Below are 16,194 nucleotides of genomic sequence, written 5' to 3' on the forward strand. Positions count from 1 at the left end.
AGAGGTTTGGGAGGGCGGAGACATTGTAAATCCAACAAGAACCGACAAGTTGATGAACTTGGGGATAAAAACAACACTCACTACACATGAGGATGTAGTGTCCATGTGTGAATATATGTGCATGTGTTTGCACGCCTGTGTGTGTGTGTGTGTATGTCTGTGATGTGTGTGTGTCCATGGTTTCGACTTTCACTTGCCCTCTTTCAAGTGCGCTGCCTGCTGCTCCTGGCCTGTCTGGATCGTCCAGAAGGCTGGATGAGTTCATTTCCTCGTCTCCGTGCCTCATTAAGAGATAATGAGATTGTGGCAAAAGCAGCAGTCACAAGAAAATTCTGGAAAAAAAGTCTTGCCCCAAAAAAGCAAAATGAACCAATTACACCTGAGTCTTGCCATGAGTTTGAACTGTGAGCAATTCAATGTAATAGTCTCCATCTTGTTTTTTTTTTCTTTCTTTAAAGCAATGTAAAACTATTTTTCTGTTCTGTACTTTTTAAAATAAAAGAGCACAGAATGAAGTGATTCCAGTGTAAGTAGAATGTAGCAGTAAAAGTTTGTGAGAAACTTACAACAGTGAGAGTATCTTGGATTCGACTGACACATCAGTCTACAAGAGCAGAATGGCTTGTGCTCCCCATAATTGAAGACACATTTCAAAGCTTATTCGGGTGCCAAAGAGGCTCTCTGAATCTGCTATGCTTGTACAAGATCGCCCTCTGGTGGCCATATTACTCATTAGACACAAACTGACAGCTTGTGACTGCGACCTCGACAATGCCTGCCAAATGAAATCAGCGCAGACAAATATTACAGAGCAAAGAGATGACCTGCGTCCATTTGTTGGCATGACGGGGGAAACGCAGGCTGTGAAAACACTGGAATTGGTCTCCTCCTGATTTCATGTTGGGCCAGTGTTCACCTATTTGACGGATGAAAGACGTGATTTAGTGAGGCAGAGCAAGCATTCCTGGACAGGCAGAGAGACGGACGCTCCCAGAGAGAGTGAAACGAAGTGTGTGAGTGTCTGTGTGTTAGTGTGTGAGAGAGAGGGGAGGCTGAGGCTAACCTAAGGTGTATGGGAGAAGTAGCTGATAAGGAGACATCCCTGTCTTCAGTGATGGCTGACAAGTTTCCCAGGGAACTCGGCTTGCTCTAGGTGAACTGTCTAGTTCTTTATGGTAAGCAGACGGTGAGGTAGGAAGTTCTTCAAAATCAAGAGAAAAGAGACGCGACCATCGAGTAAAAATCATGACCGAACCCATCCAGCATGAACGCGTTTAAGCCCATAGCAAAATGCTTAGCAGATGTCCCAGTAATTTCTGGAGGGAGGGTTGAAACTTGGTGATTTGGCTTCAACTCTTAGAAGTCTAAACTATGGAAGACCCTGATAAGTCTTCCAGGTGAGACCTTGACCTAGTAAGTTATCCTAAAGTAAAGTTAGCCTAAAATCAAATAAATGCTTCTCTGCAATGCTGTAGGGCCTACTACACGTTTGGTGTCAGTCCCACTTTCTGTGAGGTTAAAACAGAGTCGTCTTAGTGTTCCAAATGTCACAGAATTCACATAAAAATATGAATTAAACACGGAGCATAACAAACTCCCCTCTGTGATCGGACATCTGTGAAGCAGACTTATGGCTTTTACTGTCCGGATGGGAGGCTGGGGCAATGCTAGGGATGGGGGGGTGGTGGAGGGAATATTTCCTCCACAGCTGATTATGGAGTGACCTCCAACAGCTGCACCTGTGGATACAACCCCCCCACCCCAAGGGCCACTTGAGGACCCATAACTGGAGTGTGTGCTGGTAGCCCCCCACAATCGCAGCACGTGGGGGCCTGGAACGCGGTTAAGTATCCACCGTGGTTCAGCCTGGGGAGGTCAACGGTGTGTCAACATCATTGTCTGCTACCCGCCACTGCTTGGCTTCAGCTGCCCCTCTCTCTGTTTGCTCTTAGGAGCGAGGCTGATGAGACAAGGGCCTCCGTGACACTAGCTGGGTGTCAGCTGCTCGACAGATACGCGTGACTGGACTCGACACACGCACTACACAAACACTATAAGACAAGCGCACGCACTTATACACACACAAACACGCACGTGTACACACACACATTCATACACACATACGGAGACAGACACAAGGTGCGCAAACAGCTAGACAAACAGAACCTCATTTGACCAGTGCACCCCGATGTTTCTTTTTACCCCCTCTGTGGTATTCCTTTCATGGGATGATGTCATTGTGTCTTTGAGGAAACAAAAACACTTCCTCGCAGTGTTTGGACTTCGGGGGACCTTAAGAGGAGGGCACGGAGTGGGTGGTGTGTGTGTGTGACCGCTCCGGCCCCGAGGACACGGCCGCCTTCTCCCGTACACCAACACCTCGCTGTTGTGCACGTCTACAAACATCGCGAGGCGAACGTTTACATCCCCTCTCCTCGAAAAACCTAAACATCGGCGAACCACACTAGAGAGCGAGGTCCACTCATCCATAGCCGCACAGAAACCGAGACTATTCATCTTTCCATGGTGGGAGAGAAGCGGGACATCTTCGCTGCCAAAAAAAGCCTCGCTGTCAGAGACACTGGACGCAATACTGGTGTGAGTGGAATTTCCCTGAGAACCTGCTGTAAACTCGCGGCCGAGTTAACCGAGACAAGCGAGAAGGGAAAAGATTTCCTAGACAGACAGAACCCTGCATTCTCTCCCCCTTTCTCCCTCTCTCTCTCTCTCCCTCTCTCTCTCTGGGGGGACTTTCTTGGCAGTGAAAGCTGTAAATCAGTGCAAGAACGTTGTGTTTCGTGTGGCCCAGTCGAGAGGGTGCCCCGAGTCCCCATAAAATCCCTATTTACACCAATTATCCGTGGTCACCTCGGCTATTTTTACCCCGGAGCTCAAATTTGGACCTGCAGGTGAGCAGACACATGAATGAGCGTCACATAGCTCCCATAATGACTTTTTGCCACTTTTCCCTCTAGCTGGCCCCACCTTAATAAATGAATTCTGGTGCTGAATATAGCCTATGCAATGTCTTTTTACAAGGTGCGGTCAATGGAGAATGTAAACAGTCTATTCCCGTAAACCTATTAAGTAAACCCCTTTATATGTCAGGCTAACAGGTTGTGATATGCATGAGTGGATATATGTCGTGCCACCACATGTACGTGTGTAGATATATTTATGTATGGGTGTCTGTGAATATAAGCAGAGTTCCGCACACTCAATGTAGCTTCATTGGGGTATTCTGATGAAGACAGTTTGTCGAAACATTGGTGAACCCGATGATTAAAAGAACCTAAATGCAGCTGTGTTGTCAGTATCAACACCTCATAAAGACCTATGTGTGGTTGCATACTCCTATGTCTGTGAAAATAACATAGACTTCATGAATTGCATACATTCACATTTACATTCATATATCAGTGTAAGTATGTACCTGACCAAAAGATGAGAAAAACAAATCCAATGTCCACATGATCCTTTGAGCAAACTGCTTTATAAACCTGTGTCAATGTAGGAAAGAGTAAATCACTAGTTAAGCACTGCATTGTATAAATAGTAGAATGTGCAGTGTGCTGTTATGTAGCTCCTGACATAGTACTCTTCAAATAAACATCTTTATTTATTTAACAAATCTCAAGTAGCCAAGTAAGGATCTAAAGGATTACATGACAATGTTGTTGGACTACATTTAGCCAAGACACATCAAACACTACTCTCCGCTATGTCACATCATCTCCGAACAAAGTTATCCACTGTGTGTCTGCTTTTTCACTTGGAAGCACAGCAATCCACAGAAAGGTCCCTGGGCTGTCTTGGAGGCGCTTATAATCCTTATTAGACAGTCAACACATGACAATAGCAAACAGATAAATACAGAGGTAAGTGCATTAGGTCCACGCTATCGCAAGGCCGCGGGTTACAGGGACGCAGGCCCAGAAGAGCCTCTCGGAGGCCAAGTTGCTCATCTTACGCTTGGTGAGTAATGACAGGCGAGACAGAGAGAGAGAGAGAGAGAGAGAGAGAGAGAGAGAGAGAGAGAGAGAGAGAGAGAGAGAGAGAGAGAGAAAGAGAGACAAAGAGAGAGGGACAGTCCAGGGGAATGGGCTTTTCCACTACACCGGGAACTCAGCCATCCACAGCAGCCTCGGCATTAGGAGTGCCTCCAAGACAAAAAGAGAAAAAGTTTGAAGAGGGACACCGAAAAAAAAAAAAAGGAGAGCTGAACGTCGGTTCTCCACGGGGTCCTCACGGGGGTTTCTGGTATCCGTTGACAGCGTCCTCCCCCTGAGAACTCAAAATAAAACTGTAGGTGCAGCAGGCCAAAAGCAATGAACATAAACCATACAAAGCACTCACAATTTACTGTGAGAAAAAAAGAGGCAGCATGGAAACTTCTACAGCTGCTCCAGTCCAAGTTTATGTATGTTTATGCACAGTAGATATATGTGAAATGTGGGTATGGCGCACAATGTTGTTTTATAATCTTCCTTTAATTTAAGAGGCATAATTCCTGTTCTGTTTCTTGTATGTCCTTTCGGTGCTGGCTAATATGAAATAGGGAGATATAGTATATCCTCAGACATCCTCTCATCGCTTTCCAGAGCAGAGGCTGCCGTTGTGGAACAGTCCGTCACATCTGCCCCGCGTTAGAAAAGTAACCATCCAAAGATATGCACTGCGGGGCAAATTGCGTGCAGCGGAACAGAGACTACTGGTGGGGGGGTGGGGGGTTGGGGGAGGGGGGGACATGCTGATGTCATTAGTGCTCATCGTATTATTTGTGTCCTTTGAGAGAGTTAGAAAAACATCACGCTACATGGGAGGTATGCGTAGCAAGATATATATGCACTAGCCATGATTCAACAGGTATAGCATAGCATTATGTACACTCCAGTAAGGAGTTCTCAAGGGGCCCACTACTGATAAAATATAAAGCTTTAATACGTTTAGGATAAAACTGTCAGCCCAATGACTATATAGATACGTACAATATACAGCAACTGTGTCATTTGTCACTAGGGCCTTCAGTCTACATCATACACTGATTTATAGCGGAGTCTGTGAAGTGTTAACGGATGGATTCCCCTTTAACAACCTCCATTGATTTTTCAATGATTGGGTTAATGTGAGGTTAAGGTATGAAGCATTATATCGGTTACTGTAGTTGATGCTTTCTAGATGATTATTACTAATGTAGTTGATGCAACTGTATTCTGTTCTGTGACCCTAAATATGTAGCACGGTGGATGTCAGTTATTGTTTTGGACACATCTCTGTCTGTCCTATCCTCACCTGGGTTGGCGTGAGTTTGCTGAAGAGCTCCTCGTACATGCCCCTCCACCTGTCCACCTCGGCCTGCAGGCCGGACATCACGTCCACGTCCCAGGGGGTCTCTCTGCATTAGGGAGAAAGAGGGGGAGATGTTGGATGGGGTAACGGGCAGGCAATCAGATCAGTGGAGTGCCTCTTCCCCCGGCCCCTGATTGTGTTGATTCTCCTTGAGTAAATGTAGCCCTGATTGTCTAAATATAGCCCATATGCTCTGTCTCTCTCCAATGCATAAAAGTTTTCCAATTTCCAGACCTTTTTTTCAGGTCTAGTGCGTTGAGGCAGGAAACACAAATCAGTACACTGTACAGTCTCTTGGAGCATGTGTGACTTTGGATATGTCTCTGGCAGTTGCTGTTATTACTCCTCATTCAAAGGGTTTGTAACGAAGCACAAAATTTCAGCTTTTATTACCCTTCTGAGTACACAGAAATAGCAATACAAAATGACAACATGAACCTCGCTGACCGGCTGTAAAGTGGAATGTCCACATCCTCTGGGTCCTGGATTGATGAGTGCGAGCTTTTCCTCAGTTCAGTGACCTCCTTTTGCAACCTGTCTACTTGAAGAATCAAGGATTCCTTCTCCTCGGAGAGACTATCTTTGAATCTGCAATAACACACCAGAACACACCAGTTTTAGGTATTTTTGTTGTCATGCACAGCTTTCAAATAAAGCCGACCTGCTTCAGGAAAGCATCAGAGTGCAAAAAACCGGGTTCCAAAAAACCGCTCACGGCCCTCGAACCCGCCACCTCGACACTCACCGTCATGGGAGTCGAACGCTCTAACCACTGAGCTAAGCTTTAGTCAAAGTAAAGCTAATTCTATAACTATGCTAAATCCATTTGCTAATTGAACACCATTGGCAAGACCTCAAAACTTTCCCATGCCACACAATGTAGCTAGTTCATGCACAAGAACCTTGCGTGTTGATAGATTTTGCACTTTGCCCATGATTTTAATTAGGGCACCTGTAGTGTAGGCTATAGTTGCCATTTGCTCTTACCTTTTGAAGCCGCACATCCAGATACGCTGTTGCTCACATAGCCACTCAAACTGCTCAGCCGTTTCACGCAGCTTTTGCAGGCTTCCTTCGTTTTCATGCTGCAGTTCCTCCACCGTCCTGTGGTGGGCGCTGCGCATGTCCTGTAGCTCCTGAGTAAGGGAAGAGTAGTCACCCTGGACGTCCTCCAACTCCCGGTTCTTGCTGTCAATCAAGATAGAGGGGCATGTTAGGCTAATGCTTGAGGAAAATTGTCCCAACGTGTTAAAAAGAATGTATGTGCATTGTGCAGCTTTATGAAAGCCCCTCTGCTAAGTACAGGCCTACAATATTAAGGAACAACAAGTGAAGCTCAGTGTTCTTTTCGCCCATCTATTACCTCTGTAGGCCTATAAATACTTGGCAGTCCTTACAAAGACATAATGAACTGTGTGCAATTAAATATCCCACTGAGGTACAATCCACAGAGGTCAATTTTTCACTTCACAACATCACTTTTTTTTCCAACAACAAAGATGACCTACAGCCTGGACAGTCAGGTAAAGCTTATGTTACACAGATTCAAGAGACATGATTCATCATTAAATTAGCCTATTATGCCCCACAGGACCATGAAGCAATATAAGTCGTCGTCCCCCCTCCCTCCCCCCTCCCTCAACTCCAGCATCTGGAATGTGCTACATGCCTCCAGGGGGGTGTTGAACTTCAAGCTCCCCCCTTTTTATCAGCATCATGGCAGTGCTCTACAGCACTCTAGCAGTCACCACAGGCTGATAACGCTTCCTGAGTCATGTCCAAGTTTCCCCAAGTTAGGGTAGGCTTCTACAGTCAGCAAATTACTGGCACAGCAGGCCACCGTGCGCTTTCGCTGACTTAGACTTTCAAATCCCAACTCGTGTGTTTTTGTTCTACGCTTAGCGATACAGGACGTCCGAGATGGATGAAACTTGTGTTAAAACAGGCCAGCGGAACACATGTTTGGAGGAGATGCTTATCCATGTTTTAGGCTCTCGGCTAGGTGGACCCTCCTGTTTTGTCAGGAACATTTTTCCTATTCAAAACCATTTGTCAGGCCATATCGGTTTTCGGATGTATCGTCGAGTGATCGCGCGCCCATCAGGGGATCCCCAGATCAGTCCAGACAACGGTTACCTTTCAATAGTTCATCCAGGTTTCCCACTATCCATCCACTGCCTGTGCTTATGTGCATATTTGCAGTAATATTTTCCCTATTGAGATTGTTGACATATGAAAATACCAGTTTTCCTATTCATTTGCCACTATTTTCATAGGCTACAAAGGGAATGAGCCAAGACAAAGGTCAAATATGGCTTTTATATCTGAAATACTCTACACAATGTGCAATGTCAACATAGGCCTACTTGACTGCACTGGAGACATTCTCAATGCTAAACCCCGGTTAACAGCCTGAGGCGATCGGATTTTCCAAGAACGCTCTTAGCCTACAAAACCCCTGACTATCACAGAAGAGCACTAATTTATGTAAACCCGGGGCCCATGCTGTGCAATTTACGTAACAACCAATTAGGGGCTTTACCTGACTTGCCTGCATATGTTAAAGCATCCTCGGGCATGTTGTGGGCCTGACATTGACATTCCAAACAGTGTAATGGGTTTATGATTCCAGTATATTTACCTAACCTTATATGAAATCTATATTGTTAGAGTCAGATTACAAAAATACTCCCAGCAGGAGAGCTATATCTCTGTAAAGATGATAAGGCAGCCCTGTTCCAAAACTGTGGCTAAAAAGCAATCTGGTAAGGAATTACAGCAAGGAGAACCAAATGTGTGTGTGTGTGTGTGGATATGTTAGAGATAGTGTATGTGTACCTAACAAGTACATCTGTGTATGACAGAGTAATTTGAGTGTGTTTGTTACCGGAATCATTCCAATAAACACAATACAACATGATTAATATAGATAATAAATACTCTGTTATATATATATATATATATTTTTTTTTTTTTTTTAAAAACACATCACTGCAGTTGTACCTGTGCAGCTGTGCCTTGAGCCCCTTGACCTGGGCCTCTCTGTGCTTGGCCTGGGCCCTGAGGGTCTCCACCAGGCCCTCCAGCCGCGCCTCAGAGCCCAGCAGCAGCTGCAGCTCGCTGCCCACCTGCTCCAGCTGCAGCCCCAGCAGGGCCGCCTCCTTACAGCTCTCCTCCGCCATGGAGCGCACGCGGCGCTTTAGGATCTCCACCAGCTCCTGTGGGGCAGGGGGGGGGGAGCAACGTCGGGTGCCCAGAATCAGGGAAGGGTGTGAGGTTTCATTCTTTTTGAGGAAATGTTACTTTTTTGGTAACTTTTTTTTCTCTGAAAATGGATGTGGAGAAGTTGTGTGATGTGCCAAAAAATGGTATTTCCAAATGCCAAAACCTTACATCTGTGTTGAGTTCTCAGGAAATATTTATAAATGGCAACTGACACATTGTGATAGTGAGAATAATGTCTGCTAAATGCATTCAAAGGCAACCAGCCCAGGCAAACACACTAGGCTGTACCAGTTTTCCAGAGCTGCTACGACAGATTATCTTAAAAATAAGATTGAATAAATGATATAATACAACTTCCACAAACATCCTTTTGGACCAAGCATCTCCTAAATACCTAACTATAACATAATTTCACTACATTACAATACATTAAATGTAAAAATGCATTCCTTCAAAATACATGAAACGGCAATACAGTACATTAAAATGATGCTGTTCCTTGCTATGCAGCAAAATCATGTCTTAATGTGCAACTTTAGGGCATAATCACCAAAATGTTTCTGTGCACAGTCCCAGGACATGTGAGGGATTATTTTCAGGTGCCCGTAGTTCGTTAGAGGTCCATACCCTCTCATGTTACTACCTGGGTATTTAAGAAAATTAGTAAACACAAACATACCTTCTCCTGGTTGACCTGGTTAACCAGCTGGTCGTGTTCGACCCTCAGTTCGAGGATGGCCTGTTCCTTCTGCCGTAGCTGAAGGGTCAGACCGTCCTTCTGAGCCTGCAGTGCCCTCTCTCCCTCCCTGGCCGCCACACACTCCCTCTCCAGCACTGCTGTACCAGAGAGACAGGGCCCAGGCCACAATCATCATCCACCACAACATTTTACTATTTTAATTATAATAATAGTGTTAGGCAGCCGTGGCCTACTGGTTAGTGCTAGGACTTGTAATCGGAAGGTTGCCGGTTCGAACCCCGACCAGTAGGCACGGCTGAAGTGCCCTTGAACAAGGCACCTAACCTCTCACTGCTCCCCGAGCGCCGCTGTTGTTGCAGGCAGCTCACTGCGCCGGGATTAGTGTGTGCTTCACCTCACTGTGTGTTCACTGTGTGCTGAGTGTGTTTCACTATTTCACGGATTGGGATAAATGCAGAGACCAAATTTCCCTCACGGGATCAAAAGAGTATATATACTTATACTTATATACAGTATATGTTTGAAACTAAAAAGGGAAGAAATATTCAAATTCATAATTACCACATAATTACACTAAAGAAAGAGGATAAAACAGGACACAAGCTCTGACTAATATAATTATGTCTCAATGTGTCTCAAGATTATGAACCTCATATAGCACCATGCAAAAAGAACTAGAACCACATGCTGCTTCTGATTCAGAGATGCCATTTCTGATTGAAGAAACCAGCTGACAGGTTTGTTTGACTTGTCATTCAGTCTCAGAACAGCACATGGTCTCTAGCATACATTAAACTCTGATAACATTCAAAACATCTCAAGATGGCTAACTTAGTTACTCCTGCACGTCCCAGGCACAATCTGAACTTTGATACTTTTTTCCAGTTAAGTGGGAGGTGTTGCATTAAATGTCAGTTAGTGCACAAGGTTCCCAATGCCATGTCAAGACAGAGGGGATAAGATTAATAGAAAGAAAACCATGTGCACAAAGGAATCTTCACAGTCAGTGCAAAATCTCGGTCAACAAAGTCAGCACCTAGAGAAAAACACCACTGTCTCCATAGCATCTGATATTTCCCTACAACTAAACAGGCGCTCCAAGGACAACAGAGTTGCAATCCTTTATGATCTGCAGACTCTGGTAAACTTACCATTTTCCTGTGACAGGCGGGTGCACTTGGCGGTGAGATACTGGATCTGGCTGTAGTCCTCATTCCTGTGGACTCTGAAAAACCTCCTCATTCCTCTTCTCCTGTCCCCCTCTCTGCCCTCTGTCCACTTCTCCTCTACCCACAACCTCTGCCAGCTGCTCGGTACCGGCTTGGCGTCTCTGGGAGAGGGAAGCGTTAGGTCACTGATTTACTGATCAGCCGACAGGCAATGAAACCCCCCACCCCACCCTCCGACGCAGGGGGGACAAGTCCATGCATTTACCTTGATAGTCTTCCTTAGAGAAAGGTCACTGGGTAGGCTGTAGGCCAACCAGACAGACATGACGAATTCAGGTCATTGTCTTTGTCGCCCAAACACAAATGTCATCACAACCATAGACATGCAGAAAGAATCTTGCTTTCACTGAGACATTCAGGCATTGTAGCCGACAGCGTGCTTCCAATATGCAAATTGTCACCAGAGCTAAATCTTTACCTTCAGGCTGAGGTGTGTCGTAGGCAAGCTGGAGCTGGCCGTTTTGGCCCACTCTTACCAAGCTATGAGCCACACCTTAGCCCAAAGTAAAGACTATCTGAGAACTGCACAAGACTATTTGTAAATCCTGAATCAAAGCATGATCTTCGTTTTGTGATATCTAATCACCTTTGGAACACTTTATGTGGGGATATATTACTACCTGTTTGTACATGCTCAGACAGCTGTCTATTACTATTACTACTGAGTATGATTGACTAGTTTTCGCTCACACTTTTAATTACTTAGTCGACCCTAGCTCTGTAAATCAACCGCAAAATCTTATCTTGAGTGGTCTTAATGTATAGTAGTTGCATATTGATACAATGATCAGTCATTTTGATCAAGAATATCTATTGTTTCAATTAAATATTGAAAATTTGATTAAAGTGGCTGTATGGCTGTCAAGATACCCAGTAAATTGTGCATATAAATAAACCTTATAAAATGTACGCATCACAGAGAACTGTACATTAGGCACTACTATTTATAAAAATCACATTAGCTCACTTAGTCTTGCTGAATTCTCAAGTCATTTTAAAGTTTCTTTGAAGTCTGTTTTCCCTTTTTAATTCGACATTAAGCAACATAGCGACCACTAACCACCGGTAGTCTGACTATGAAGAGTGAAGCCACACTGAGAGGGTGAGGGAAATGTAATCTACACTGTGACCACACGTACCTGTACTGTAGGGATTGCGGTATCCTGTTCCACCTCAGTGCAACACCTGAGGCCTTGTGCATGTTTGGCCAGCTGAGGGAGACAAAAGCCTGGTCTCCACAGGCCACATCAACATGCCGTCTACTGCAGTGGTTCTCAACCTTTTTTCAGTGATGTACATCCAGTGAAATATTTTTTCAGCCAAGTACCCCCTAACCAGCGCAAAGCATTTTTAGTTGAGAAAAAAACATCCTGGTATAGGGGGGAACTCTGGGTTTTTAGGATAATGAAATTGAATAGCCTACTGAAATATAATTCATTTTATGAACTTATATTTTCCTAAAATATAATTGTTTAGAAAGTATTTTTGCCTGGATTCTACTTTTTAAATATATGTATATTTTAAAATCTCACGTACCCCCTGGAGTGCCTTCACGTACCCCCAGGGGTATGCGTACCCCCATTTGAGAACCACTGATCTACTGTACCGTTTCACTGGGGTGAAGTTTGCCTTCACTTCTTTGAACTAGCTTCAGTTTTAGAAATGGCATACCAAAATATAATTACAGTAGATCGCTTAATAAACGAAGAATCATGAAGCAAGTGCTGCTTTTTAACGCATAGGCACAAAGCAAAGAGGTATTGTTTTGAAATGAACACACCTGACATAGTTTCAAAAATGGCATTTATTTTAAAAAAGAAATCACCATGTTGACTTGAGCCCCTTGAACACACAAAGTTATAGATATAAAACAGCATCAGACATAAACATAAAGCCTCTTGTTAAATGGATCGATTAGATTCTGAGCTTTTTGATGGGCAAGAGACACATTTACGGTCTTCCATAAAGCAGGCCGAGCAATTCAGTTCAATTCATTTCAATATTTGGACCAAAAATCAAGGTTCGGATTCATGCAATTCAAACTGACATGTTCTCTCAATGTCATTATAGCTTCTTCATATAAACAATGTCAGTGCCTCTACGAAAGCCGATGATCTATTTGCTAAAGTATACATTTGTTTTTGAGAAAACAAAAATGTTGTGCATTTAGGTATGCATGAAGGTAGGCAAACAATTTCCTCAGAACTAGAAAGATTTTGTCACACATGAACAAAACACAGGTACTCCTGGTATAACTGCTACGAGAACTAATACTTTCAAAATCAAGACATCTTCCTTAAAAAATGTAAAAGGTGCAAAAGGGCCGTCATAATAACAAGAACAAACCAGAATGTAACAGAAATATGGTCTTTGCAGGAGAGCGACACAATGGCTAAAAGAGATAAGTTATAAAACAATAAAATCAATAAATAAACAGACAGATAGAGAGAGAGACAGAGGTACCAGATTCTCGTCAGTGCTTTCTGAAAATATTGTTTGGGATTTTTCTTTTGTCTTTTAAAACATGTAAATTCCTACGGAGCATAGACAATACGCACAAAAAGTGAACCTAGAAGTGAATGCTGGAGAACTTGTGCTGTACCCACACATGGGTCAAAGTCACTAAGAGAGGGCGGCTAATATAGTACACATGGCCTAACAGATGCTTCCTGACCTAGCCTCAGCTAATTCCATTAACATGTAATATCTAACTCCCCGGCTAAGACTCTGCGCAAACGTCTTCAAAACTTCCAACAGCAACTTACCGGCATTTATAGCAAATGTCTGATTTCTTATTTTCCCCACATCCATCTCCCTGCAATGCAAATCCATGACATACTGTATGTGCCATGCTGCGATACAGTAAATAAGGTTGATAACTGGATTATTAGAAGAATGTTACATGATTGGTTACTGATTACCATTTTACATGGTAAAAGCAGACAGTGCATTTGACTACGCTGAATGTGAGAGGCGGCCACCCATATACAGAGTAAAAAGCTACGTTTGTGACACTTTACCAGGCCAAGCGGTCCTCAAAAGCTTTTCACCAATTTTTGTCAATATATTCAATGGCGATGCAAAGCTTTGAGTACCCAACTGCTTGTCCACACATACTGACCCTAAACCAAGGTTTGAAGGAGAACATTTATTTAAACAGTTCCTAATGACAAGCAGGATTAACCCGAGTAGTTTACTTGCCGGTCAGCAGCAAAACTATTTAAGAGTATCCCTTTGTGCCACCTATTCAACACATTATTCTCATATGTTGGACTTCTCTTCCAAATAGATTTACTACAGCCTGAATTTAACAGGTCACTCATGAATGCTCTTAAAGCATCATGGAGACTGAGGTTATGTCCTGGTTTTCATTCTCCCCAAACTCTATGGCAAGGTGTTCGGCCACCAAGCTGATCACAAACTGGGATACCCGCCCAAGGGAGGATCAATGACCAGAATGCCAAATGAAAGCCAACCAAAAACCATGAAGAAAAAAAAATGTCACATTCTGACACTCAGGCTAGTTCGAAACTAATGTGTTTGTACGACGTCAGTTCAACATTTCCATGACACTTTTAACAGCTTATTGCACGGTATTCCTGCAACTATGGATGGGCGGTCTCATAAATAACAACAACAATGACAACAATAGTAATAATAATTACAATGTGAGTCATAAAAACAGTTCAGACTCCGGTCCTAACTTTACCACTGCTGCCAACTGAAATCATCATTGGATCCAAAGACCAAGAAGAATCCCAAGATGGTGGCGAAGATGACTACATTGCCGGTTAACACAAGTGCGCAGGCTCCCCAGGCAATCTGTCCGGGAAAACATGAATTATTCAGACAACAAATGGCACAGCACTGAACAAAACCCAAGTGAAGTGTTCAAGAGCAAATCACAACAGAAAAAGGGAAATGGCTAGCTTTTCATGGTTAGCTCACAACACATTTGAACCACAACAACAAATTAGAATGAAACATTATTGCAAAACATTATGCCACCAAAACAATAGACTTACCACTGATGCACGGGCAAAAACAATGGGCAGTCCAAAAGCAGACACCACTATCCCAGTCGTGAGAAATAAGGCCAGCTCTTTACAGGCGTTGCTGGCCGAGTCTGTGTCATCAACCACCCTTCGCGAGATGCAGTAGGGAATTGGAGCCAGGATGTAGAAGAAGAGGAGGAACAGGGGCCAGTATTTACTATAAAAAACAGGAAAAGATAAACAATAAGGTCACGTAATCACACACTGGCTACCCAGATAAACAGTGTAGACCATTGTTATTACTGGATAATGAGCATAGTCATCACTTACTCGTACACTGGCAATGCACATCCAAGCATCAAAAACATCAGTCCAATGGCTCCACCAAAGGACAAGCTGATCAAGGCTGCAAAAGAAAAACAGAAGGGTTTGGACAAAATGTTTTGGTTAAGATGAAAACAAAATAAAGATAATGTACACTTGCTTTTCTTTTTTTCTTTCCCCTCACATAAACATATACAGAAATGTAGGCCTACTTGTGTTCTTTAATCAACACACTTACAAGACATGTGTTACCACAGCAAAAGGGAAATCTGCCTCATCACAGAAACAGGACATCTTAAAAGCTTTAGGTTAAAACATTGTGGGTCGGGAATGAAGGGGAGTCATCAGCTAAAAGAGTAACTGCTGAGAACTCATGTGATGCGTCAGATGGTTTTCAAAGAGGGATTATCAAGTGCCATGACTTAAGGCTATAGGAAGTCGACCACGATGAAACTGTAGACTGATGCCAGTTAGTTCAGTAGCATAAGAAATTACACCATAGTTTGTTATAAACAAAGGCCATTCAAGTGCACCTTTTGTTTTCACTGTTGACATTATTAAAAGGAAGTAATTTGTGTAACTTTGGTAACAGTACAAGCAAGCAGCGTCCACTCACATCACTATTCCTCTTTACTGGGAGCTCTAACGTTAGTGCGAGTCAGCTAGTAGTCAACAACTATACCGTGACTGCCAGTTGCCATGTCTTACAAGTTCATCGCCAGTATTCTCTATATCTCTGCACTTGTGCAATGTGCCCTTTAGCTTGACAGCTTATCCGATAATGTTTTATTCGTAGCTAACTGGCAAGAAGCTAGCGTACTCTTAATGACTTCGTTAGCTTCAGCTAGCTATTGTATGCTAGCTATTCTATGTATACCTAGCTAACTGTCCATGTTAGCTATTAACGACTACATCCCTTGCTTCTGAAGTCACGTAACAGTTCATACACGGACACATTATTATAGTTTTCCAAAATATCAGTTTATATAGAACAAGTTGTTCACGTTGTGGTCTAACCTAAGACCGGGCCCAGTAGGCTAGTAACCAATAACGTTAACGTAAACCCCAAACCCCTTTTGGTTAAGATAGCAATAGCTAACACAGGATAGCTATTTTAAGACATATATGGAGCGTAAGCATTTAGTTCACGCCAAAAACAACACCGTATCAATAGTTCATCTTTAAGAAAAAGGCTTAAGTGTTTACCTTTAATGCCGGCCATTGTTAGCTAACATTAAAATATCTGGGGTTTGCTTGATCTTGAGCAGCGTCCTGCAAAAGAACAGAACCTCTCGCAAACAGAACGCTTTGCTAGCCTTCTCAAATTACGCATGCGCCAAGACCAAAGCGGACCAAATTAAATGTTCTCGAT

At 43.4% G+C, this 16,194-nt stretch overlaps 2 protein-coding genes across 2 annotated transcripts; both read right to left on the bottom strand.

Moving 5' to 3' along the window:
• Positions 1–3,508: 3,508 nt before the first annotated feature.
• LOC121694458 (hyaluronan mediated motility receptor) lies at positions 3,509–10,614 on the bottom strand. The gene is made up of 7 exons (XM_042074631.1): positions 10,426–10,614; positions 9,254–9,411; positions 8,353–8,567; positions 6,337–6,537; positions 5,797–5,937; positions 5,293–5,395; positions 3,509–4,284 (listed from the first exon to the last, which is right to left on the bottom strand). Exons 1-7 carry the CDS (start codon positions 10,514–10,516, stop codon positions 4,246–4,248), a joined length of 948 nt encoding a protein of 315 aa, XP_041930565.1. The 5' UTR covers positions 10,517–10,614; the 3' UTR covers positions 3,509–4,245.
• Positions 10,615–12,289: 1,675 nt separating this feature from the next.
• leprotl1 (leptin receptor overlapping transcript like 1) lies at positions 12,290–16,185 on the bottom strand. Its single transcript, XM_042074837.1, has 4 exons — positions 16,029–16,185; positions 14,829–14,904; positions 14,529–14,715; positions 12,290–14,325 (listed from the first exon to the last, which is right to left on the bottom strand). The coding sequence occupies exons 1-4, from the start codon at positions 16,042–16,044 to the stop codon at positions 14,209–14,211; spliced, it is 396 nt and encodes a 131-aa protein (XP_041930771.1). The 5' UTR covers positions 16,045–16,185; the 3' UTR covers positions 12,290–14,208.
• Positions 16,186–16,194: the final 9 nt, after the last annotated feature.

Source organism: Alosa sapidissima, chromosome 20 (assembly GCF_018492685.1).
Source record: "Alosa sapidissima isolate fAloSap1 chromosome 20, fAloSap1.pri, whole genome shotgun sequence".
NCBI lineage: Eukaryota > Metazoa > Chordata > Actinopteri > Clupeiformes > Clupeidae > Alosa > Alosa sapidissima.